Raw genomic sequence first — 25504 nt, forward strand, 5'->3', positions numbered from 1 at the left:
CAGGCCATTTTGTCAATGTGTAGAAAACAGCTTCCACTGGCTTAAGTCATTCATTCTTGCGTCTAATTCCCTCTCTTTGACCACTTAAAGCATAAACCTCCATTTGGTCCTGGTATTCCCCCCTCTCCCTCTATCCACCCACAGTAATTAAGTTTCCATTCTGTGCTGAATAGGAATGTTAAGATGGAGGGTTATCACTGGGGTTCTGTAGCCTCACCCAATGAAACACCTATAGTGACCTCTCTGATTTACCCAACAGGGGTTCCCCTCCTCTCCCCCCCCTCGATATCCCTCTCCCCTTCATGGCCATCTTGTTGTGTGGTCTCCTCTCTTCAGTTCTCTCATTACTCCCTGCGTGAAGGCCTGGGAGGTGGGTGGCAGGGGAGGAGCGGGGTGGTTGAAGAGGAGGGCTTCTGTCCCTGGATGAGTGAGTGTGGATAAGAAGTTGTTTGAATTCATAATTGTGCTCTTGTGAAGGGGGAGATTTGTAAAGCAAGGCTGGGTTCATTGTGTGGCAGTGCGAGTCCGGTGGAGGGTGCGAGCCGTTCAAAGCTAATGTAATCTACGCTATTAGAGAGGGTTAATTAGCTGCTGAACTGGAGCCTGAAGAGCAGGCAGAGAAGGAGAGACATAGAGAGCGAGACACACAGAGAGAGAGAGAGAGAGAGGGAGAGAGGGAGAGAGAGAGACGGAGGGCGGGCGGGCAGTAGGGATAGAGAGGTCTTCAGGGAGTCATTAGAGACTGCTTGTTGTAATACAGCCACACAGTCAATAAGGCTACTCCTCTGAGGAGTAGAAGAAAGGCAAAGACAGACATGGAGGGAAAGAGTTTCACACCATGAGAAATATCTGGATGTCAGCAGCTCTGCCACCACTGGACACATTTTTGGGAAACCAGAGATGAATTCTATGGCTTTATTTTCATCCTCTGCTGTGTAAGGGCCATTTTAGCTTCAGTTATCCATATAAATGTACTTTATATAATACAGCATCACCACTTTTTCACAATATAAACCATATTTTGATGATTATTTACTTTTACAACCAATCCCAGATGACCGTAGAAATTGATGACTTTAAAAAAAAAGAAATTTTTTGTTTCTGTAAATGCAAAAACTTTGTCTGTGCAATGTTTCTTTTCTACAGTACTGTACTGTATGGAGCTCTCTGCATCATCATAAAGTCTCTGTGATAAACTATTGTATTAGATCAAACTGGGTATGAAACTACAGTGATTTCATGCTGTACCTATATATATCTATAGGCCTTGTCACACTGACTGAAAAACACCTTTAATAGCTTTGTAGAATTGCATAAAATATAATGTCAACATGTTAGAAAATGACTTCTGTTACACACTTGACATGGTTAGGATGTGGTAGTCCTTTCAGTGACTCGAAATGGCAATCAATGAATGTGATTGAATGTCCTGTGATTCAGTGATGACCCTTCAACTTTAGGTCATTGTGGTTGTAAAAACCTTTTTCCAGCACAGTGGTCTCATTCTACCATAACATAGTTGCTCTCAGCATTGTATGGCCATATTATGCTTTAGTGAAATGAAGCAACTTCAAAATACAAGACGTATAGATTTCCTGAAGGCCTTTACACACCGGGGGCATGACGAATAAACAACATGGAAACTATTCATACCGGCAGCGGTGCTATTTACCAACAGTTGCAACACTTTTTCAAGAAAAGATACGAATCGATTTGCGCAGGCAGAGGACCAACTACAAAAACGTAATGTTTGTTTCCTGTGTGAAAGTACTCATGACAAAAACAACAGTCAGAAAAAAATATATTGACGTGCAAATTAATCACACACAAAACAAAACTGTGTGTAAAAGTCTTAAATCATCAGGAGTAAACACCAAACGGAAAAAAAAAAATCTTTGTTCTTGGACCTGCATTCTTCTGCCTTGAGTTTGTTAATAGTTTGCATTATTGTGCACAAGAAGATAACATCTATCCATCATATACTGTACCTGCCACTGCTCTGCTGCATAAAGGCCTGCATTACTTTCTGCTCAGTGTTTTTCTTCTCCTTTGCTGTGTCATGCAGGTGGAAATCCTCAGTTAAAGTAGCTCCAGTGAAGCTCTGCTGGCCTACTGCTAGCAGTCTATTTGTATTTATCACTGTGTCCTCTAGTAGTCCATCCTATGCTGCCATGGGTCTCTTGTCGCTCTGAGCAAAACTTCACTTAAGATGGGTAGTTAGTGCCTGTTCCCCTGGCATTTTAATACAGATTAATTACTTTCCCTGGCCCAAGCAATCCATTTTTGTTTGTTTGTGGATGTTTTTAGCTTTTTCTTGACCTTGGGGTGAAGAAAGAGAGAAAGAAAAGGAGAGGGGAATAAAAAAAAAAGCCCTCCACAGTAGACTTATACCCTCAATTTAATAGCCGAGTGAGGTGTTTCTCCAGCATCATCAGATCAATGGAGAGTAAATAGCCCACACTTCTTGTTTCACAGTGCAGTATTGATCTTTTCCTCAGCCTCGGCTTCCCTTTCCCCGGCATCTCGTGTCTTTCAACCCCTGGGACTGTGCTGATTGCCATAGATTGGACAAGCTAACAAGCGCATGATGAGGAACCAGGCTTTCTTTTCTTCTCATAGGCTGTTTCATTTTTTTTCTTTGTGGCACTGGCATGAACACACACAGACAGACAGACAGACATACACACAGGGACTTAAAAACATCAGATTTACACAGCTCAGCGCCATAAAGGAGTATGCTGCTTCTTTTCTTGTTCCCTCTGTTGTTCACGTTGTTCTGTCTTCATCTACGCTGAGAGGATCTACTGTAGCTGTGCCTGTCTTCGGGATGTTAGCCAGGCTGATGGAGTATACCAACTTAACTACAGAGCTACTAAGAGATACAGTGTCACCTCACTGGGAACTTTTTTTTTTTTTCTTTTTTCAGCTGGCACCGCGTTTGTTCAAGAATCTTCCATCATCTCTGAAAATATCTCAAGTGGCCTGCGGAGAGCGACACACTCTGTTTGCGCTGGAGGACGGCAGCGTGGCGGCATGTGGGTAAGTTCAGTGTCAACGCAGCAGACAGTTCACTAAAGAGGGGATAGGAGGAGAGATGAGGAGGCAAACCCCTCCCCACACACATCCCAACCCCCCTGATGTTACTGCATAGGCAAATTAAGGTCAGGGGAAAGATCGAAAGGTTGTGTGCATGTGTGCGCGCGTTACATTGATGAGAAGTCGCTGGGCGTTTAAACGTAAGCATGTGTGTGCGCACATGCTCGTGTTTGCGTGTCTCTTCGGTTCTGCTCGGCATGCAAAGTTGCAATAAATCTTGTTGAGAGCGGTTAAGAGAGCTGCATGTGCTGCCGGGTGGCTCAGGATCAATATGAAGTATGTTTATTGAATCCAATAGTTGTGTTTGTGGAGAAGGGGAATAAGCCAGCTGGAATAAGTAATCAGATGTGCTTTTAAGGCTCATTACCAGCCTGTTGGGCATATAGATCTGCTTTTAAACAACCCTCTGGATTGGACACGTTTATGCTTGAACACAGCCAACATGATAAACTTGCATATTTACACATTGTATTTGATCATCTACTTAGTATTTCCAACATTTACTTTTTTTCCCTCCACAAACTTTAGATGACTTTTCATAAGCAACTAGTTCAGTTTTTATTTAGCTGCATAAATGTGGATGTGTTATTGAAATTAGCTCATTTTAGTCTGGTATTTATTTTTTCTTTAGGGTTTGCTATATAGGCTGATGATAAGGCTAATATATTCAGAATCAAGGGAGATTTGAATGATGTTTTGCTCCACTATTTTCCACTGAAATAACAATACCAATTCTCTGAATTGTTATTGTTATTTCCCTGGTTTGAGCATGACCATGTGACCTACAACTTGTCATTAAAACCGAGGATAATAAGTATAAACGATAAACAATATAATCTGGTCGGATTAGGTGTTAAAGTGTACATTTTTTCTACAGTTAACTCCTAATAAGAAACTGTATTACAGCCACTGTAATGGAGATGCATATGCTTATCCTTAAAATTAAATTGATCAATATTGTGTCATATCTGACCATTAAAATACTAAATAGTATAAATAATAAATGATGCAAATCTAATGGACAAAAAGTAATCCTGAATCTGAATCAAAATTAAATAAAGTAAAAATACTAGTGGAACAAGAAAACAAGAAAATGCATTTTAAACATACTGTATAGTTTAATGTTAAATTAACAGTATGCAATCTTTGTGTTATTTAATAAAAATGTGCTGAGTCTTGTCTTTTACCGAAGGGAATTAAAATATATTCAAATATGGCTGGAAAGAGGAGTTAGTTTCAGGCTCTGTGTTTTCTGCCAATAAAACACTTGCAAGCAGGTAAATGCTAAGGTAAAAAAGCTAGCAGGCTAATACAATGAGTGACAGAGATACAGTATTAAGAGACAGTGATGCTTTCAGTTCAATCTGGAGTAAAAAAAAAAAAGTATTTTAAATGAATTCAAATTATTAGTTTGATTTTTTTACTGACACCTTGATATTTACATTAGTTCTCTTAGTTTCTGTTCACTTTTCCAAATTTAAAATAACACTTCACTAAAGTAATCAATACTAAAGGTGGTAATCCCTGTTACTTTCACACACACATATATCTCTGCCCCATTCCTCCCTCTCTCCCTGGCTCCCTGTGTTTGCATGTGATATTTTAGGCGACTCTGGGAGGGATGACAGTTCTAACTAGGCCTATTAGGTAACCCTCAGGGTGCCCTCAGCACTGATTTGAGCACCATTAATTTTCTATTATGGAGTGCTAAAGATGTGCCCCTGCACAGTCATTCACCTGGCTTATTGAGTCTCGCACACACCAATTGTGGACTTTTCCAGGGCAGTGTTGCTGAAGGTTTAGTGCGACCCCTCTGGGGAGCTAATTTATTATTTGCAGATATTGATCTGGCAGGGTAGGCCAGCCAAGCCGTGGCCGATGTTGACTCTGCTCTGGCCTGTGGCGACTTTAACTCTTTCCAGACTGAAGTAGACACACACTAGATGGATGGTCAGTGGCTGTTGGAGTGCTGCAATTACTGGTTCTTTCAATTCCTTTGCTTGTTCAATGATTTCTTTATTGAAATGAGGAACTGATGGAAATAATTTGCAATAAGGAGAGGATGTATTTTATCTTTCTGGTTATAGACCTTATTTTTTCTTTGCAAACAGACAAATACGACGACACACATGCACACACACAAAGAGAGAGACACTCACACACACTCTGTCTGGCCTGTCCAAGGGAAATAAAATCACAGTTAAGAGGAAGGAAAACAAATTTAGAAGGTCAGACAAAACATTTATCAAGCTGTGTGTGTCTGGTGAGTAAATAACAGAGGGACAGTAAAGGGCATGACTCTGAAACCACCAGATAACCACAGCAGATCATCACACACAGTCTCAAGATTCACTGCAGAGAGCGGATATTTCTCAGAGGGCTGCCTTCAGAGCATTTGCTAATATTCTTTCTCCTGTATTGCTGTTTTATTTTGAACATTAAACTGAGACAAATAACCTACATCACATCTTATTGTACTGTTCCCATTTCAGCCATATAGGTATTGTAGCTTTACAGTAGGCATTAGGGCTATTTATTAAGACACAGCGTCTAAACTGCTTCAGTACATGATAGCAGCAAATTGAGAGAATGTAATTTCAAGCCGAAACAATCCAATGCTATGATGTAATAGAAAATAAGTTGAGCCAATAAACAGGCTTCGCAGAGAGAAGAACAAGAGGGGACTTGAATGTTACATTAAATAAAATATCCAGATGTGGTTTTTGTGCTTGTGTGTAGAAAGTAGGAGTATGCCTATAGGGAGATTTTTTTATTGATGTCCTTATCCTGCACAAACTCTCTTTCTCTTTCTCTCTCTCACACATACACACACATACTGTATGAATCTTGACTCCAGCACTAGCAGTAGTCAAACACACAAACACACACACACACATACACACATTTATGCCCAGGGACCAATAAGTTGCTTCCCACAGGCCTCCTCACGGCCCCGCTACAACCTCAGACTCAGCCCGGGCCGTCCCAACCCTAATTGGTATTTAATGCTCTCACTGAACCTCAGAGGTCAAACAGCAGTGTGTGTGTTTGTGTGTGTGCGTGTTAGTGTTTGTGTAAGGGTGCTGAGCCAAGTATGTCACAGGAGGTATTACCAAGAAAGGGCAAAGAGGAAAGCTCCACATTGCACCACTATGGGGGTGTCCTGTGATGACTGCTGGGTGGCCTGAAGAGAGGGGGAATGATGATAGATGTCCGGAGAGGAATTATGGAGGATAATAGACCACCATTTTCCTTTATACTGGTTGTTATGATAGCATTTTACCTGATCTTTATGGCCTAGGACATAAAATAAAGGTCAGGAAATTTCCCAGGGATGAAAGTGCCTTCAACCAATCCAAATTTGTCCATACTCCCTCTGTAAAGGCGATTTCATGGTTGACAAGCCTGTCTCTTGTTGAATTTGGCGTAACCTCAGAAGTTGGCCCGTATTCATCTTCCATATTCATGCGAGTCACTGAAACTGAGGTGGAGGTCAGAGAGAAGACATCGCTGATGAGGAAACATGGTGGAGTGGATTTTCCACTGTTTTGCAGCGTAGTCTGCTAATGCTGTTATGAAAGAGTGGGCAATCCGCCCACGGAGCCCTGAGGAAGACGGAGGGAGGAAGCCACCTCATGCTCCCATGTCTCGTTCCATGCCACTTCCAAAACTCAATTGTCCTCCTTCTGCCAGAGACCGCAATGTGTGGAGACGCTCCTTGCAGCTGTTTACACTCAGGGAGAGGAAAGGAACCATAGGAATCATAGCGTGTATACAAGACGTGGACGTAGTAACAATGACGTCAACAATTGGTTTGTGTACTGCTGTTTTGAAGCCTCGAGTTAGGCATTTTGGCCGTCGTCATCTTGGTTATTTGCAACCAGAAGGGACTCGAGGGGGTGGAGCTAAAAACAACCAAAGACATTTTCAGGCGACCAAAATGTTACAATGAACTTTCATGAACTGAAAACACACAGGGTTAAAGCTTTAAGACAAAAACACGGACAACTCCCAGAACGGACAACACCGTGGCAGCGACCTGTCAATCTTAAGGTAGTCACGCCCTAAAGCATATCCTGCTTTATGGTCTATTTGACTCTAAATGGGACCGTAATTTACTAAATGAACATCATGCTGTATTGAAGAAGACTTGAAACTAGCGATTGAGACCATAAAGTCATGTTTACAATGTTTACTGAGGTAATAAATCAAGTGGGAAGAAGGGTAATTTTCTCATTGACTTCTATACAATCAGACTTCTTTTACAACCAGAGGAGTCGCCCCCTGCTGGCTATTAGAAAGAATGCAAGTTTAAGGCACTTCAGCATTGGCTTCACTTCTCAGACTCAGAGGTTGCCCACTGGCAGAAATACATGAAACGGGGACAAATAAGATATAACCAATTTGTGATGTCTCTGGCATATCATCCAGTGTCTCATCTATCTACTAAATCAGTCTGCTGTGAATAAGGCAGCATAGTGTGGGGTTGCCTTTTTACGCTGTGTCTTTAAATATGTAATTATCAGACTTGATCTGCTCTCAGCTGTGCGAGATAAGTCCAGACTGATTGAATATGAAGAGGCACGCCTTGATTGAACATAAAGAAAGGGTGGAATTTCATATCCAGCTTTGTTTACTAAAAAAATGGTACATGCTCTTGGTTTATCGTGAATGATGATTTTTTTTTCATTGGATTTACATCCATTACAGAGCTTTGGAACCTGTGCCATTACAAATTGCTCTATATGTAAAAGGAGTAAATGTGGTTCTAAAGCAACACAGTTGTCAATAAGCATCAAGCAGCCGTCGCTGACGTTCCTGCTGTCTCATCAGTAATCAGGCCAATCTGTTTTAGCAGAAAATGGCCATACACGGCGCGGCATTGATGGAAATGTCTCATTTCAACTTCATGGTGCCTTGAGAAGGCAAAGCAAATCAGCAAATGTTCATGAATTTGACAGCAGAAGCGTGGAAATTCTATGACAACTAGTTGGATGCGGTGAGCTGAGTGCCAGCACTTTGCATTAAGTTACACTAAGCACTAATTGGATGCTACCTGGCTCCACATCACTAGCAGCTCTGAACAGGATCAGGATCTGGCTCTGACTAACAGCGAGCTCTCTGGTGTTGCTGGCTGATTACCCTTAGCAAAGGGAAAACCGAAACGATGATGAGAAAAAAATCCCTTCTCTTCTCTCGCACAAGCCCTTGGCCCTGTTGGCACTGTGCAAGCTTTTTGATTTTTCCTGATGTCCCTGAAATTGATTTTCAGCCATGATTGCATCGCCTCTCTGAGGATAATCAAAGATTTTAAATAATTGCTGCAGTATGACTGTACAATGGGGAATAACAAGACTAGTGGCTACTTCCCCTTCCTGTCATCTATAGAATAATTTTAGCTGAGCACCACAGTATGACTTCACAACATACCTCTGAAATGATTCCCAGTTGTAGGCATGACACCATTTGTTTCATTGGACATGTCTTATAAAATCCCATAATGACAAAACATACCATGATGTCACACAGCTTTGGATATCTGTCTGACTTTGTCATTGCAAACTATTATTCAGATAGTTAATACATAATCACTCATTATTTCTGTTTTGGCTTAAAGAAAGAGAAAAAAAAGCCAAACTCTTAATAATAAATGACTTCTCTTATCCTAGCTGATTCATATGCAATTAATCAGCCATGGAAAGAAAAAGTTGATGTCCTCAGAATCCCTGCTACACAAGCTTGACAACACGTCAGCTAACATTTTCCCTGCTTAATCTTGCTGTCATTGATTTGAAAACATCCCGAGGAAGTGGTTTTGTGCTGTTACTCCTGGCTGCCTCGTATAAGAGAGACATCACCATCCTGGAGCCACCCTTTTGTGCCACAGTGAAAGATGGTCTCTCGTTTAACGCGGGAATGTAACCGGTGTTTGCGAGGGGAGAAACAGATTGATTAGGGGGCGAGGGAAGATTAATAAGCCGCACAGGGCAGTTATGACACCCATTGTTTCACACATGCCCTGTAGAGGTGTGCCTCCCAAAATGCATCATTGTGTAAAATATTGACCTAAAGCATATCATTACTCTCTTTCTCCTATGTGCTCGCTTTGCTCTCCGAAGGAGGCTTCTAAACAGTAATAAACTGTTCTCGCCCTTTTTTATTTTTCGAGAAACTGCACTGGCTCCTTGAACAAAAAGCATTTATACTTTATATATACTGTGTGGTTTCTCAGAACAAACCCAAAATACTGATAATGTACCGAGAGAGCAGAATCAGCGGCACTCGAAACAAGCAGAGAAAATTAGTTTGTATCCTCAATTTGTTCTTATTTTGTTAGTACCCATTCGGGTTCACCAATATTTTCTTATTTCTGCTCTTCTCTTAGGTGAGAGAACATTTTACGAGTGGTCCAGAGCATTCTTACTAAGATAAGAAAAAAACATTTTTCACCACAGTCCACAAATAGTTTTAAATTTGATGAATATCATACAATCAAATTTAGATTATTATATGTTTTAGAGTAATTATAATGATTGGATTATTACATTTGTGGGCTAAATAAATACTATTGGTCCACTGATCCTAATTAAGACTATAAAAACCCTTGGATGATATTGCGTGGCTTTCATACTCCTCTGAGATGCTTTTTGAATTTCTTGTAAATGCCAGTACTGACGCTCTGGAACATCTTTACTTTGTTTAAGTAGTTTTAAAACATGACTGAGCCCAAATTCATACAACATACTGTATGTTGTATATAGTCTATGAATAAAAAGAGTTATAAACCAATAATTTTTAATCAGGTTTTATTTATTTAGTTTCTTTGAGCTACAGTACATCCACACTAAAAATAGAAATTCGTGCAAAATGAAGTACAATATTTGGCCGGAGTAAAATTGTATTTATTCACACATCTTTTAAAAGTGGTGTTTGTATTACACTTATACACTAAACATGTATGTATTCACAACAGCAGATGTTCCCTTTTGATTCGAGTGAGTGCTGGCTCCTGTGTTACAGAATGAGCCTATTACTTCAGTGTGTTGTATTATGGATAGCCTAGTTATTATTTTATGTATTAAGTAGCTGTAATGTTGTCAGCAAGTTTCTAGCTCACAAACTCTACCTACCTTGAGTTAATGAGTGTAAAACTTTACTGTAAGTCTTCTTTACCCCGTAGGTGTTTTTTTGTGGATCTTAAAAATAAAATCTTCCTTCCTACGAACAATTGACAAGCAATTGACCTTTTGACCTCTGAATTGTGGTATCAGTGAGAAACTGGAGCCGAGTTGTTAGTTTCTCAAATCTAAAGCTTTTGAGTCGTTGTATTATGCACTATCCTAAATGAACACATGCATTATTACAGTGTGAAATGGAAAAGATTGATTCTGACCTTTGATATTAAATAAAGCCTACAGAAATGATGTAAAGGGGGACAATGTAAACATCAACTTATTGTACACATACTCCAAATATAGAATGACCAGCCCTAATTGTCAGTCATAAAGATGCTTGATAAAGTTACATACACCAATGTACTTATGTATGTTGCTTGTTTTAAAAGTAGATAGACGGGCCATTTATATAACATTGGAAGTGTGTTGTAATGGATTAGGGATGGCATTTGGGCTTTTAGTAGACAAAGTGAAATCCCAGCAGAAGGAAATAAAACTGTTACCATCAGGGTTCTTTTAAGGTATTGTAATTATTACAAACAATTGGATTAATCTACCGTATTTCCCATCAACAGCTTTTGGATGCTGTCATAGATGGCGAAAATAATGCTTTGCACAACAAAAATCTTTCACGCAAAATATTTTAAGTGCTAATGGCATTTCTGTATGAAGAGCGAAGTGTATTCCAATTAGTCAAATGGCAAAGCTTGATGTTATCTGAAATTAGCTTTCATGTGAGATTTTCTACCCTTGTTTTTTTTCTGTTACTCGCTGGAGGCATGGCTTTGTTCCCCTTTCTATTTAATTTGCTGCCAACCTGTTTTATTTATTTCTATGGTTGCAGAAATTGCCTTTTGACCTTGATGATTGCGAAAAGTAAGTGAATTGAAAAGGCATTGATATCCAGAATTCAGTGGGCTGATGCACAAGGTTATCCATCTTCCTACCTCGGTGCGGTTTCAGTTTTGCAACGGTCAGATTTTAGTTCTCGCTTTGCTGTTTTCATTATCTTAAGAGGGCAGAGGAGAGCTTTTTGCCAGCGACCTTATAAACTTCCATTTCCAATTCAGTACACCAGCACATAGATACACCTACACACACACACACACACACACACACACACCATCTGCCCTCCCACCACCCATAGACACACACTCATACTGAAGGCAACCTCCATAACGTGTGCAAAAAGTGACCATTTTTCTGCTCAGGAGAAACATAGACGCTGCATTTCAGCCTCCAATAACTCTCAACTGTCAATTTGTCATAACTGTATTTTTGGGTAATAAACACTATAGAATGGGACCAGGATCAATTGATAGTGTAATTAAGTGACTGTACATGTAAATACTAACTCAAAGTAAAGTTACTCTTTAATAACAGAGCATGGGGAGCCTCTGCAGCCATGCATATGTACCAGTGTTTTTATAGCACTCCACCATACAAATAAATATAAGGACAATATATGAATTAAAAAGATAACTGATACCAGTTTTCAGATGAGAAATTGCCTCGTTTTACAGCTCATCTCCCTCGTTCCTCTCTGCCTCACAATCTTGCTCTCTCTCTCTCTCTCTCTCACACACACACACACACACACACACACGCACAGTATAGCCATATCACTTTTGACACCTGTAAAATATGGAAGTAATGATGTCTACAGTGGATGAATGGCTGAATGAGCCTGCAATAGGGCTATATAGTACCATGTTCACCTTGGGGTCACTCATTCGATTCAGGGGCTGCTAGGCAGTGATCTGAAATCATTTCCATCTAATGGCGGAGTAGAAGAGACGGAACCTGGCAAAAGGCGTCTCAATGGTCCCTGGGCTCTCTTGGTTTCCTTCATAATACAGAATAAACCATTAAACCCACAACTGCTTCCTATAGCTGCCGCTGTAGTGCGCACATCCCCGGGAGTGAATTTAGTGGTGGTGGTAGTCTTTATGTATGGGTAAGTGTGCCCTACAACAAAACTGAGTTTATCTTGTGCTTTTTATCGTAGTGACAGATTGTTCAATCGTGTGTTTACGGTCGTACCGCACCTCTTTCTTCCTCTATTGTACTGTTGGAGAAGAGTGTTTTTATTATTCTAGCAAGTGAGCAGCAGACATGTCAACACTTTAAGATGACTCTCTGCAGTGGCCTTACCTGTAAAAAGATTTTGCTGTCATATCACATTCCCCACACTATGTAGGTTTATGCTCACCATCCCCACAATTCTTATATAGTTTGTTCCCCATCTGGCACATCACTGTTTATGTTTCATCCGCATCACAGCAGTATCAGTTGACAAAAAAAAATCACATTGTTTTTTTTCTAGATAAGAAGTTTAATATGTAAGATTTACAAGCTTTTCACACAATGTTGATATAAGGTCAATATATCAGTATTTTTTTAATTTTGTATTATTAATTAATGTTTGTAACTAATAATTCCATATGATCTAATAGGGGTGGGGGAAAAAATTAATACAGCATAGTATCGCAATATTTTGTGTGGCAGTACTGTATCAATACATGGACGTCAAGTATCAATCTTTAATTATATAAACTATTAACCTTTTATCAAACTGAACGCTAAATAATGCTCCAAAGTTACACTCAATTTTGGTGAGGAAAAACTGGCATGGACATTTTTTAAAGGGGTCACTTGACCTCTGACCTCAAGATATGAGAATAAAAACTCTGAGATGAACAGAGTGTATCTGTATCTTATTAGATAAAACACATGTTGACAAACTGCATAATTTTGTCTTGTCACAATACTCAGCATATCGCAAAATGTTTAAAATCACGATAAGATTGTATTGTGACTTAAGTATCGGGATGATATCATATCGTGGGGCTTCTGGTGATTACCACCCTTATGATCTACCTATTTTCAGGATTGTGAATCTAAAATAATTTATATTTCTCATATTTAAAGTAACTCATTTTTAACAAGAGACTATAAAAAAATCGAACTTTCACAACTTGCGTATGCAGTAACCTGTGTTGTGTTGAATGTACGGTGGATGAAAGAGTGGTAAGGGGGCTGTAGGGTGAGCAGTGAAAGAGAAGCTGATTTGGGCTCTCCAGTGTTTCAGTGTTTTCTCTTCTGCCCTTTCAAGCTTAGAGAGGCCCGGTGGGGGCCGGAGTGTGTGTGAGGCTGGAGTGCAGGGAGCATGGGGCACTGTGTAGGCCGAGGCTCAGCATCTGCCAGCCCAGACTGTCCGTGGTTTGTTCCTTTTCCAGCACATTCTTACGTAATTATCTGTGATAAACTCCTCTGCAGTCAAGCCACAAATCCACGTCAGAGGCCTGGCTTACCGAACAACTCTGAGAAAGCCACATGCACACACACAGGGCCTTGAGCGCACACACACACACACACACACACACACACACACACACACACATGTGAAGAGACACACAAATGTGCCTTCTCCCACACCTACTCACACTTAGATTCACACAAACAAAACTTTGGGCTGCACTGTCAAGTGGGTTTTGTATTTTGGAGCCAAAAGAGGGAGGGTATAATCCTGGCTGCCACATTGACACTCAGCAGAGTTCAGCAGACTTCAGTGGTTCCTGTCGTGCCCAGCACTTTCCCCCCTCAACACTAAGTTCCTCAAAGTCCCCATGACAAAGAACCTGCTGATACTCTCCGTTATGCCAGAATCGGCACTACAAGAAGTCCTGCCTCTACTTCCTGGCTGCGAACAACTTTGTCTACTCAAAGCTCCACAGACAGAAGTGAGGGTTATTTTTGCTCGATATATTATGACCTCCCCTTGTGTGTCTCTCCTACCGTTTACCTTGGAGACGTTGTTTATATCGTTATAATTAGCCGTCCATGCATGCACGTTGTTAAGATAATCATATTTTGTACCATATTTTGCTACAAATTGGGGCGCAAAAAATGAAGAACAATGGCCTGGTTTTGAGTTCAAAGAAATAATAACCATATTATTTTCTTGCCATGTTTTTTTTTTTACAAGGGTTCTTGGATCTTCGTTTTGCTGTGTATTATCTAGTCTGATGCCAGCAGAACAGGGGCAGGGGATGACAATGGAGTGGTGTACTGCGGAAGACTGAAGGCTGTGCCAGCAGGATAAGAGAGAGTGAAAAACAGGAGGAGGGTGGGGGTTTCATTAGCATAACTAGCGGGATGCCCAGAACCTTTCTGGAGTGGCATGTTTACGGCACCGAGCTTGGCAAGAGCACACTCATTTTATAGGGTTTATTAAGGAGACAAGGGGAGGCACAAGCAGGATTTGGGATATTGTCGGTGTGTGTGTTTATGTGTTTGCGCTTGCTTGCATGCGTGTGTGTGCAAGCGAGCGTCTGCTTTTATGTGTGCGTTTGGCTGTTTTGTTTGCATGTGTGGGGTCTGAGGAGGAGGTGCGCTTGGTTTTCGGTGGCTGTGCGGCGGCAGCATCTCGCCCGACTACTTTTACATGTTTGTATTTTGGCTTAAGTGCCCTTTAAAAGCAATGAAATAGAAAGTGCATTCATAAGCCAATCCTCAAGAATGATCCCATTTCAGAGGAGCAGAGAATGGGGCTCTTTGTTGTGCTCTGGATCCTTTCATCTCTCTGAGGTCATTTTCACAGAGCAAACAGGGAGACTCATTATCAACCTGCACCTGAGAGGTCAGAACCTGAACTCTCCCCCTCCTCCCTCCCTCGCTCCCTGTCCACCCTCCTCCCTCCCCTTAGCCGTGCCTCCGCTCGCTGCTACCCCTGGTCCGCACTCGGGTTTATTAGCGCAGAACATCTTTTCCAGTGACTGAGCTTGCCCTTATTGTCTACAGCGGTCAGGGTCAAGTCAAGGGCGCTCAGCCTAGATTGGAATCATTTGTCACATGGTCCCGGACTGGAGCCGATTTCAGCAGAGGCCAGGGCGAGGTACACAGCGGTTCCAACACCACCTCTGACACAGGGAGCAGGGGAGAGCAGCCACCGGACTACGCAGATGGCCTCAACATATTACACAGCCACTGCTTGCCAACAAAAGAGCCCCTCCTTGTCCCTTTTTTTGCTTGCAAATTTTAGGGGAATGAAATGGGAGACTGGATTGAGAACATAAATGGAACATGCTCTCAGGGTTGTCGGGACATATGCCTCCAAGTGTGGAGCCGTTTTCTGGGACCTCTTGTCTCCCTTTAACAGTCCCAAAATTGCCACATGAGTGACCGTGATAATGACTGCACCTTTTAAGCCAGGAAAGGAAAAAAACATTTCCGGCAGAGGACTTATTCCTTAAATGATGTAAACCAAAGTGTTGCAATTTGGTCTGGGAGCACAGGGGATGGTTTCCCACCCCCCTTTCCTTTTACCTTCTTCTTCATGGTCAGCAGGAGCTTGCATGAACAATGGATCGTGCTGAGGTAGCATGTGGAAAATGACTTTAATACACCATATAGAATGGCTTATTGCTTTGGTCAATAGGACTGCAGTGAAGATGGTGTATTTTGCCGCTTGGGAAGGTTAGACCTGTCAAAGGGCCACGGTGACTGATACCCAGACCCTGCTTATGAGGTCCGTAATGGGTGTGCACGTGTGTGTGTGTGTGGTGGGAGGGGGGACTGACTGACAAGCAAAGTTATAAAGGTTACATATGACACACACCTTGCCATTAAGCCTTAGATTAGTCCATATTTTTTTTTTGCTTTTATATCTAAGGCTATTTCATACGTGGCACAATAGGATGTCGAGGTGGTAGTAAAAGTGCTACGCCATGAAAAACTGTGAAATAACAAATATTAACAGAACCCTGAATCAAATAAACAATGTGTTTTTAGCAACCTACGGAAGAAAAAAAAAGTGTAAAAACAAGGGGAAATGAAAGATTGAGCATCGGGCCATTTTAGCTTGTTTTCCCTCAGAGAGGGCAAGTGCGGAGGTGAAGGTCACAGAGAGACTAAGCACACAGCTCATAAACAGCACAGCTGGAGGAATCATTGAAATATAGCCCTTTGTTTTCTCGGGGCCATAATTGGCCCTGGAGCCTTCTTCTCCTTCCCGCTCTCTCTCTCTCTGTCTCTCCCGCTCTCTGTACGTGTTTTGCACCAGCACGGTGCAGTTTAGAGACCCAGACTGCAAAGGCTAATGACTTTGGGGTTAAAGGGCACACCTGCGGTCACAAACAATACACAATACAATAAATACAGAAAAACATAAACAAACATACTGGGAAATAACAGTCATAGCCATACAACACTCCTTCCCCTCCCACGCAGGTTTTTGGTTAGCTGAAACTGTGATTAATGCATCGATAATATTGTTATATTTGATCACTCTTTGTTTTATAGGTCAAGCAATATTATTTCATATTATTTTTTTCCACATTGAAATTGATTGTAGTAGGCTGTGTTTTCAACACCATATGAGAGGCAAAGAAAATACTAATTTCAGTGCTGTCAAAGGTCAGCTTCTATATTTTATTTAAAATCTTCTACTTCCACAAAACAACTTGACATTGTTCTCATACTTCACCATGTTATGTAAAGCAGCTAAATGTTATTCTGGGTGCCCTTTTCATAATTGCATCAGACAACGGTCTCACTAGCAAGGGGTCAGCTCATCTCTTTCTTTTTTTTTTTTGAATCGTAACTCAGTCAGCATACTGGGTCGGTCCAAGTCGCCTGACCTAGGATCAGGAGCACCCATGGGGGTCAGTTTCAACAGATGTTGAGGTCACCGAGCACTGTGGTATTCTACATGCAGGGTTTCAGGTATTCTCGTAATAGTTTAGCTAGCAGGTCAGAGTGAAAAGAAGGAGCATGCATAACTTTACAGTTAGAAACGAACACAAGGCGTGCATTTTTCAGATTCATACCATTGTATGCAGTGTAACTTTAATTTGACATCTAATTCAATCAATTATAAACAATAAACTTCACTATTGATACATCTATTAATTCAGAACAAAAGAAGGGATTTTTGACATTCACTCAAGTCTGTCAATATTGACACAGTAGATGGGACCATATAAGGGGGTAAGACCAAGTTTGGATGCACGTTTTTTTTTTTTTTTTTTACATAAAAATACATTTTCATTAAGTTAACAGTGGTGGAACACCTCTTGAGGGATTAGCTCTGGAAGACGGCTGTCGCTCCTCCTGACTGGAGGCCTGAGATCTCCGGGTAGAGAGGAGAAAAACAGTATCAGATCCAGCCTGAGATAGCAGGGCTTTGCCGTATAATTACCATGTTAACCCAGATGATTCTCTCTGATCTCTGCAAACATCAGGGCGCAGGCCCCGCCAGGCCGGCTTAGGCACGGATCTGTCACAGTGCACTGTGGGACACTGGATGTATGTTAGCTTGCTAGCAATAAGGACTTTTGGTGTGATCTGCATATGCTTTATTTTAAACCCCTTGTGTGTTTTAGTGCACACAGTTAGTACAGGCGCTTACATTTTCAAACCCCAGAAATGTAAATTCTAAAAAAATATGCAAATATTTATATGAAAGGCCCGTATGAACTGTGAAACCTTGCTTCATTGTTCCTGTTTTAAAATGTACTACGCCTTGCATACTTTCAGAAATCATTTTCTGATCTCCAGCAAGCTGTAAAATGAAATTTAAAATGCAATTTTTGTCTGAAGACCTTATTGTTTAAATCATATTTTTTTCTGATTTGTTAATTCTGTTATTCTACACCTAAACCTCTTTTTTTATTTTGTTTTAATCCAAACCACACAAAGTAGGGATATATGAGATGTGAGACCCTTTCCTTCATTGAGTGTTATCCCCCTGAATGTGAGTGGAGATTCTGTCTTTGGTTGCTTGCTTCCTAAGCCTTATTGATCTGTGGGCGTTTTTTCTCCCCCATTCTCCAAAGTCACTAAGCTTGCATCAATTCATCTTAATCTGTTTGCTCCTTAAACCCGGAACAAGGCATGTCTTGTTTCCTGGTTGTAGGAGTCTCTCGGCTGGCTTCCCTCACATCCTTCCTAGCTGGGCTTCTCCTGGGTGGCAACAAGAGGCTTTTCATATCGAATCAAGTGTTATTGAGTTCCCCCACACACCTCTTATATTCCCCCCTCTTTTTCGTTCTCTCCATCTCTTTTTTTTCCTCTCTTCCATCCACTTTTAACAAAGCATTCCTTTAATGACTGTGGGATTATGGGCCAACCTTTTGCAGCCAGTCTGTGGACTAGCCTGTAATCTGACCTCATTACATCCCCTGTGACAAGCTCCTGGGTCACCACAGAGTGACTATACCGTATCCTTCCGAGAAGCCAGGCTGCACACAAGCCCTTACCCCGAGATGACACTCAGTCAACCAAGTCAGGCATCCAGGCCACCCTTTCCTCATCGCCATACCTGTCCACCAAAGCGTAGGATCCCTTGATCCTGTTCACTTCCCTTAACTTCTCCTCCATTACACCGCTGGCAAGATGAATGGCCGTTTGTGGGGGCAGATGAAAACACAATTGTGTGGGTCCAGGCATGGCGGTGTCACTGATAAATGTGGAAGGGACATGTTCCACAGGCTCCTAATTTTCTGACAGAGGGAGGTTAGAGCAGCAGGCCTCTTCCGGATTACCATGCAGCCACAGATACATTTACACACAGACAACACACACCACACTCTGTACTGTGTCTCCCCTTCTCTGTCCGGCCTTACATACTGTAAGACAAACACAAGTTGCATGGAGTCTGGAAGTAAACTCTGCGTAGATGGTGTAGTGTTGATGTATTAGATAGTGATAATTATTGCTGACTTAAAGGTGCTCCAGAGCATTAATACAGTATCAAACAACTATTTGCTATGTAAAGATATAGAGGAGTAGTGTCTACCTGAGCAGTGAAATGAAGTCACTCTCCCTCTGGGTGTGTTGTAATCCTGCATGCTTTATTGACATAGCCAGGCTGGCCGCACATGCCTTTAGTGCATGTTCGTGCATGCAACCGTTGCTAGCTAACGGCAGGCACTCTGCACTGCGCTCATACGGCGGTTACAGCTGATAATGCCGTCCCGACCCTCCGGTTCCACCCTCAGGAAATCACTGTGAGCTCTGTCCGCACTGTTGCCGTGTTAGCACCGTTAACTGCGAGCTTCCGGCTCAACCATCGCCATGTTGAGAGCCGTGCAGAGGCAATAGAAATGCTCCCAATCTCGCATTTAGCACCTTTAACAGCTCTTTTAAAATCTAAACTAAAATGTAATAAAACCTTTTTTTAATTGAGCAACATTGAGTGCTTTGGCACACAACAACACAGCTACATTAAAATTATATTTGTCAAGTATGTTTGATATCAAGAGGAGCAGGCTGGCATGTGGTTATTTCTGGAAGTGTTGCAGGGGTCTCTAAAACAGCTTCTTTTATTCTCCCCCTTTCTGCTCCATTTATGTCTTTTTTTCTCTTCAGCCTTCTGTGACTCCAGTGCTCCTACAGGCCACCTTTTCATCCCTCCTCCCTTCCTCTTGCTACCTCAGTCCATCCCCCTCTCCATCCCTTCACTCCCCCTGCATGTGTCCCTTCATCCCACCAGTGTTTGAGGGGCAGGTGTTGACAGCGAGCTGGCATGTTGTCAGGCCTACTATGCTGGATTGTGCAGTTGCACTGTGCTTGAGAGGACAAGGGAGGCCAAAGCAGGTCCATTACATCACCCCCATCAACACTGATTGGGCTCAGGACGGGGGTCCGTGCATGCTCATGAGCGGTTGGCCCGGCCCGGCCCATATGCCTTTAATACAGGAACAGATGTGGAGCACAGACCCTGAGCTCTCGCTCCCCTTATTCCCTCCTTCTGCCCTCCACATTGCCTCAAGCCAGCCGTGTTGTCCTGGGCCATGCTTAGTGGGCCGCTAGTTAAACAGGTTTAATGGGAACTAACTGGCATGCTTAGATGGTTGGGTGGAGATGATTTTTATTTCAGATGGCCTCCCTCCAGAACTGCCTTTGTTTTGTTCTGCACGGAGAAAAGGGGGAGGGGAGCAAAAGTCCAAGAGGCGATGACAGAAAAAGGAATTGTTGGCAGATGATACCAAACGTGTACATCATCAAGCCGTTTGGGACATGGTTTCTTTTACAAACACACCAAAGGGACCAAAAAAGGTTTAGAGGAAATGTGTCAGTTGATATCTCATCACCTATCAACTCTTCTTTTGGTATATTTTTACAGACAGTAATGATAACTGTAGCCAAAATAAACTGCATTGGCCTAAAGGATGCTGCCTATCCAAATATGTTTTGAATAGTGATGGGAGACCCTTTCCTAGAGAGTATGTTCCCAGACAATCTCGACTATGGGCACATCCATGTAGGAGTCTGGTGGGGAGCAGGTGGGAGAGGCTCTGCCATGTCCGTGTAGTAATTTGTTGGACCTGAACCAGCGGCAACTAGGGAGAAGGACTGTGCCATACCCCAGTCAAGTAACCCCATATCCAGACCTCATATATGGGCTTCAGTCACCAGGGCCAAGACCCTGGTGATTGTAGTTTGTCACAGGAACGTTGTACCTCCAGCTGTTGTGTCAGCGAGCTAATGCCCCTCTGAGTTTCTCTGTGCGGCCAAGACAAGACCAGGCCTGTTTGGTCTGTCATCTTATTCTAGCCTTTCAGGTCGACTGGTGTAAAGCGAGGATGGGAGGTATCAACCGAGATATTCGAAGGAGTGTAAGTGGGTGGATGGATGTATGTAAACACAGGAACAAGACAGAAGGGGAAGGGAAACAAAAAAAGAGGAAAGAAAAGAGCCGAGTGATGTGATGATAGTGAAGCAACGGACAAGAAGCAGCAGGGGTTGACTCATATCTCCTCAATAGCATCCCTCTCCGGTTAGCTGTGCCAGAGCAGCACAGACACAGCCAATCAGGTCCTGAGGTCTCTGGCAGCTATTTCCTGGAGAGGGATTACCGACCCCTCCTATTGGGCGGGACAAGGCCTCCTGGTCTGAATTCATCAGCGACACGGCGTACGAGATGTAGGAAGCAGGTTAATAGACACTCATCAGACATCTGCCGCTGGGTTACCGTCCAATAATCTTCTCCCTGGATCTGCTGCCAGCAACTGATGACCACATTTTTTCCCCTAAACCCTTCAACTGCCCTCCCTCCTTCCCTCTCTCCCTCCCTCCCCACCTCTCTGTTCCTCCCAACCTCTCTTCTGAGTACACACTGTTACACACAGACAAATGCGCTCTCAGACAGGTCTGTGGCTGCACACATTTTCAACCTCAATCCTACCTATCACCCGTTACACTCCTCTGATGGCAGCAGACTTTTTCAATTTGAAGGGCCACTTCTGATGGAGTCTGGTGACAGATTTGGGAGGCCGGTGGTGGCTCAGTGTGGCTGTGTGATGAAAAGTCCGCTGTCATACAAGAGCCAAGCGTAATCCTCCCTTCTAAAGAACATGGCCTACATCCCCCTGGCTCCAAACCACTTCCTGCTCACACCGTCAATGAGGAATGACATTCTCTGGCTATGCCTGTCTTTCTTCTCTGTCTTTTTCATTCTGTATTTTCTTGACGCTCGTGTGGTCTCTCTTACTCCCACTCTCTGTCTTTTTACAGTTTCATTTAGCAAGTGACATTGGTGTGGCAACAGTTAAAGCAGCAGTGGGTAGGATTGGAGCAAATATGATTTAAAAAAGAAAGTTATTATTATAAAACGGTTACTATATCCTGACAGTACTGCGTGAGAAGGGTAATCTGAAAAAAATCATGTGCCTCTGTGTCCTCAGATGTCCTCCGGTGCGCCTATTGACATCTCCAAGATTTCACAGACCGGAGGAAAACAACCAATCAGAGCTGAGCTGGAGCCTGTTGTCTTTGAGCAGCTGTCAATCACACGTGGACTCCGATCAAACGGTCAAACTAGGCAGCGCTGATCAAATATGAATCAATATTCTGTTATTGTAATGCCCATTTCTCGCATTGAATGTTTTCAGAAATATCTTGTAGTGTAGTGTTTAGCTGTCAAATGAGAAAGTTTGTGACCCGGCCGCCATGTTGAGATCAGTTGAGGAAATACCAAGCACCGCCCACCAGCCGGAGCAATCTTTGTCTTTTTACAGCTAAACAGTACACTACAAGATGTTTCTGAAAACATTCGAGGCGAGAAATATGATTACAGTAACATCGTTTTAATTCATATTTGATCAGCGCTGCCTAGTTTGACCGTTTGATCGGAATTTGCGAGTGATTGACAGCTGCCTCCGTTGAACGAACAGCCAATAGGAACGCTCTCTCTCTGAAATGACTTGTGATCGGCCAAAGTCTCCCATCACGGACTAAATTTTTTAAAGCCTGAAAACAGAGCCATGAGGAGATGCAGAAGTCTAGTTATCTCTCATAACACTTGAATTACAATATGCTGAAAGGTTATTATGGAATTTTTGTCATTAGTTCCCCAATTGAACCTTTCTGTAGCACAGCTGTTTTTGCTGGTTTCCTTATTGTATATACTGTATTTGAAATGGCATGAATATGCCTCAGTTATATACTGTTGTTGATTTGATCTTTCGTCAGATTATTTATCAATAACAAAACCCCCGTCAGACCTTAAATGCTCCCCATAGCCTTTATAACCAAAAATAACAAGTTTTTTCTATTGACTATTTTCAGCATTCAAGGTTAGTATCACACTCCGGGGCACATAATGGCTCTCCTAATGATTGCATCCACATAACTCCGGTGAAATCATGTGGCTCCTCTCTTATTGACTGTTTTCTCAACCCGGTTCAGAGGGCAAGTAGAGAGTGAAGCTCCCTCTCCGCCTGGTTATTTATGACTTTTCTTCCCCAAAGTTATTTTTCTTTCTGTGATTGCGGAGCGGTGTGTTAAATCCGACGTGTCGGGAGATTACTCAGCTGGCCGTCAAGTGCACATGGTCAATTTGCCATGATGAGAGGAACTGGATCACACAACCCCAGGAATCTCTCAGTGGAATCTCCGGGGGGAACTCCTCTCTCTCTCTCTCTCTCACACACACACACAAACACACATACACACACACAAATTCATGGAGGACGCCAATGTGGTAGTCATTTCAGCCGCCAAAATCAAATGGCGGTTCAATCGTTTCCACATTTCTTAAGATAACATTATGAGAGGGAGAGAGATCGGAGGGCCGGGGCAATCAAACATGCTCTGTTTGGTGATGTTTCTATGGAAGGAGAAATAATGGGGTCATGGGATGAAAGGTGAGACATGTGTAAGAGCAGTTCCTGGGTTCAACTGTAGGACAGTGGCACTTGTTTCTGACTTCACACACGCACAGTTCACTGCTGTCAAAGGCAGCCTGTTACAGATGCCCTATGGCCACTCCTCGTAGCAATTAGTGCAATTGGACCTAATAACTTTGGGAATTACTAGAAAAACAGGAGGGGACGGGTCAGTAACAGAACCTGTAGGGTACCGAGCACATGTTGGAGTATTTAGGTACACATCCTTTGAAAAACTTTCTCTGTGAATGCATGTAAATACATAAATATTAAGGGATCACTGTTGTAGCTTTAGTGCTATCTGTTAGCGTGAGCCATTCATTTCCCGTTGAAATTCCCTGATGCGTGAGAGGGGAGTGGTTACTAGCAAAAGAGTTATTCATAACTGCTGATCCTTTTGTGTGAGGGATCTGTGTCGGGCTAGGGGGCCGCATTGAATGCAGGCTGGTACCCGTCTTTGGGTCTCAGATGGACTTTGGGACTTGTAGAATGGGCAAATGGGCGTTTCTTCCGTTCACACATGAGCTCTGCCCAGCCATGCTGAACCCCCCCGGCCTTCATCTCCTCTCCAGGCCATCATCTCGTCTCTCCCGGCGACAGAGTAATGAAGTGGGGACCATTACGGTCACTATGGCTAATACTGGGCTAATGGAGTTCAGATAGAGGACCAGCCCACCTCTGCCCATTAAAAGAGGCTAGAGCAGTTAAGACACAATTAAGAACTGGGAAGGCTGAACCTTTGGAGCTATCCTTTTGAAATTCAAATATGCTCTTCATTTTTGTGGGTGACACATCACTCAATCTGACTTTTTATGCTCTGGGGCAATGTGAGCCCTGTGTGTGCTGCTGACATTCTGGAAACTATGAATATGGTGTATTGTACTTTATACAGCGCAATGCTATGCAGCGTTTGCAAAGTTCAGACATTTTTTTTTGCCCGGGCCTCTTGCATGCCTAGATGAATGCATACACTTGCTAACAAACAAGTTTGCTGTAATCTTGGTCACAGTGTGCCTGAGCCTTTAATGAGGGCCTTTTTGTCACGATGGATCTCCTTCTGATCCTCGGTGAGAAGTGAGATTTCTGCAGTCAGCAGTCAGCACTTCCCTACACAGTAGCTTGCTGCTGCAGAAATCCACGAGCCAAGAGATTTTTGAGTTCCAGCGCCGCCATATTTGAGGCTTCTGTCACATTCCATGTTCAGACTGGCCTCTGCCTCGGCCACATGATTTGCTACACTCCTAACTCCTGATGCCAAGAACCGTCTTCCTCTGACTCCTGACATCAGCCATCTTTAAACACTTTGCACTGCGCTGCATTCTCTCGAATTTCTCTTTTTTTCCCAGTCTCTGTCTTCTCTCTCTTTCATTTGCTTTTCCCCTTTGTGTTCCTCCTCAGCGATCTGGCTTACAGCTGAAGCTGATTCAGGCACGGAAGGGATCAGATGATTTCAGCTGGAAAAACTGCATTCTTTTTGCATATTGCTTTGAACGCTGCTATTATCCAGTTGCCTGTTTTACAGTAATACCCTTAAACAGAAAGACTATGATGGAGAAACCTTTGCACAGCCTGTTTCTGGTCCAACAGCACTTCATTTAAAAAAATATCCCAGAATGGTGATTGGGTGACACCCAGAAAATAATGGATTTTCTATGGTATTATCTGGCTCATAAAAACGGTATTTTAAAAAAACAAAAACCTAAATTTATTTTCTGTACTTACCGTGAACAAATCCACAGTGCTTATTTGCTGACGGAATTCACAATGACAATTTCTTTGTGAAATAAGAACATTTTGAATAGTACATACACACACAACGATAACTCTATTATGCTAACATGTGTTGTACATGATGAGGGTAGTTCATATCATGTTTTGCAGAGTGTTGGACAGGGCTGAGGTGAATACAGGGTGTAACCCTTTGGGGGTCCCGAGAGGTTCCAGGGTGATCCAGAATGGGCGATGGGCGTTCCTCCCCGTTCACACTTGATCTCTGCCCAGCCATGCTGAACCCCTCGGCCTTCCTCTCTTCTCAGGGCCATCATCACCACTTCTCTCCGT

General features: G+C 42.6%; 1 protein-coding gene across 8 annotated transcripts in view; it reads left to right on the forward strand.

The window, feature by feature from the left end:
- The window catches only part of LOC119493153 (ultraviolet-B receptor UVR8-like), a 321000-nt gene that overhangs the window by 81503 nt on the left and 213993 nt on the right, over window positions 1-25504 (forward strand). For all 8 annotated transcript variants that reach the window (XM_037778276.1, XM_037778274.1, XM_037778278.1 and 5 more), the window contains one exon: window positions 2927-3039. In XM_037778276.1, coding sequence (XP_037634204.1) covers window positions 2927-3039 — 113 coding nt within the window. The remainder of the gene's footprint in view (window positions 1-2926; window positions 3040-25504) is intronic.

Source organism: Sebastes umbrosus, chromosome 8 (assembly GCF_015220745.1).
Source record: "Sebastes umbrosus isolate fSebUmb1 chromosome 8, fSebUmb1.pri, whole genome shotgun sequence".
In the NCBI taxonomy this organism is placed as follows: domain Eukaryota; kingdom Metazoa; phylum Chordata; class Actinopteri; order Perciformes; family Sebastidae; genus Sebastes; species Sebastes umbrosus.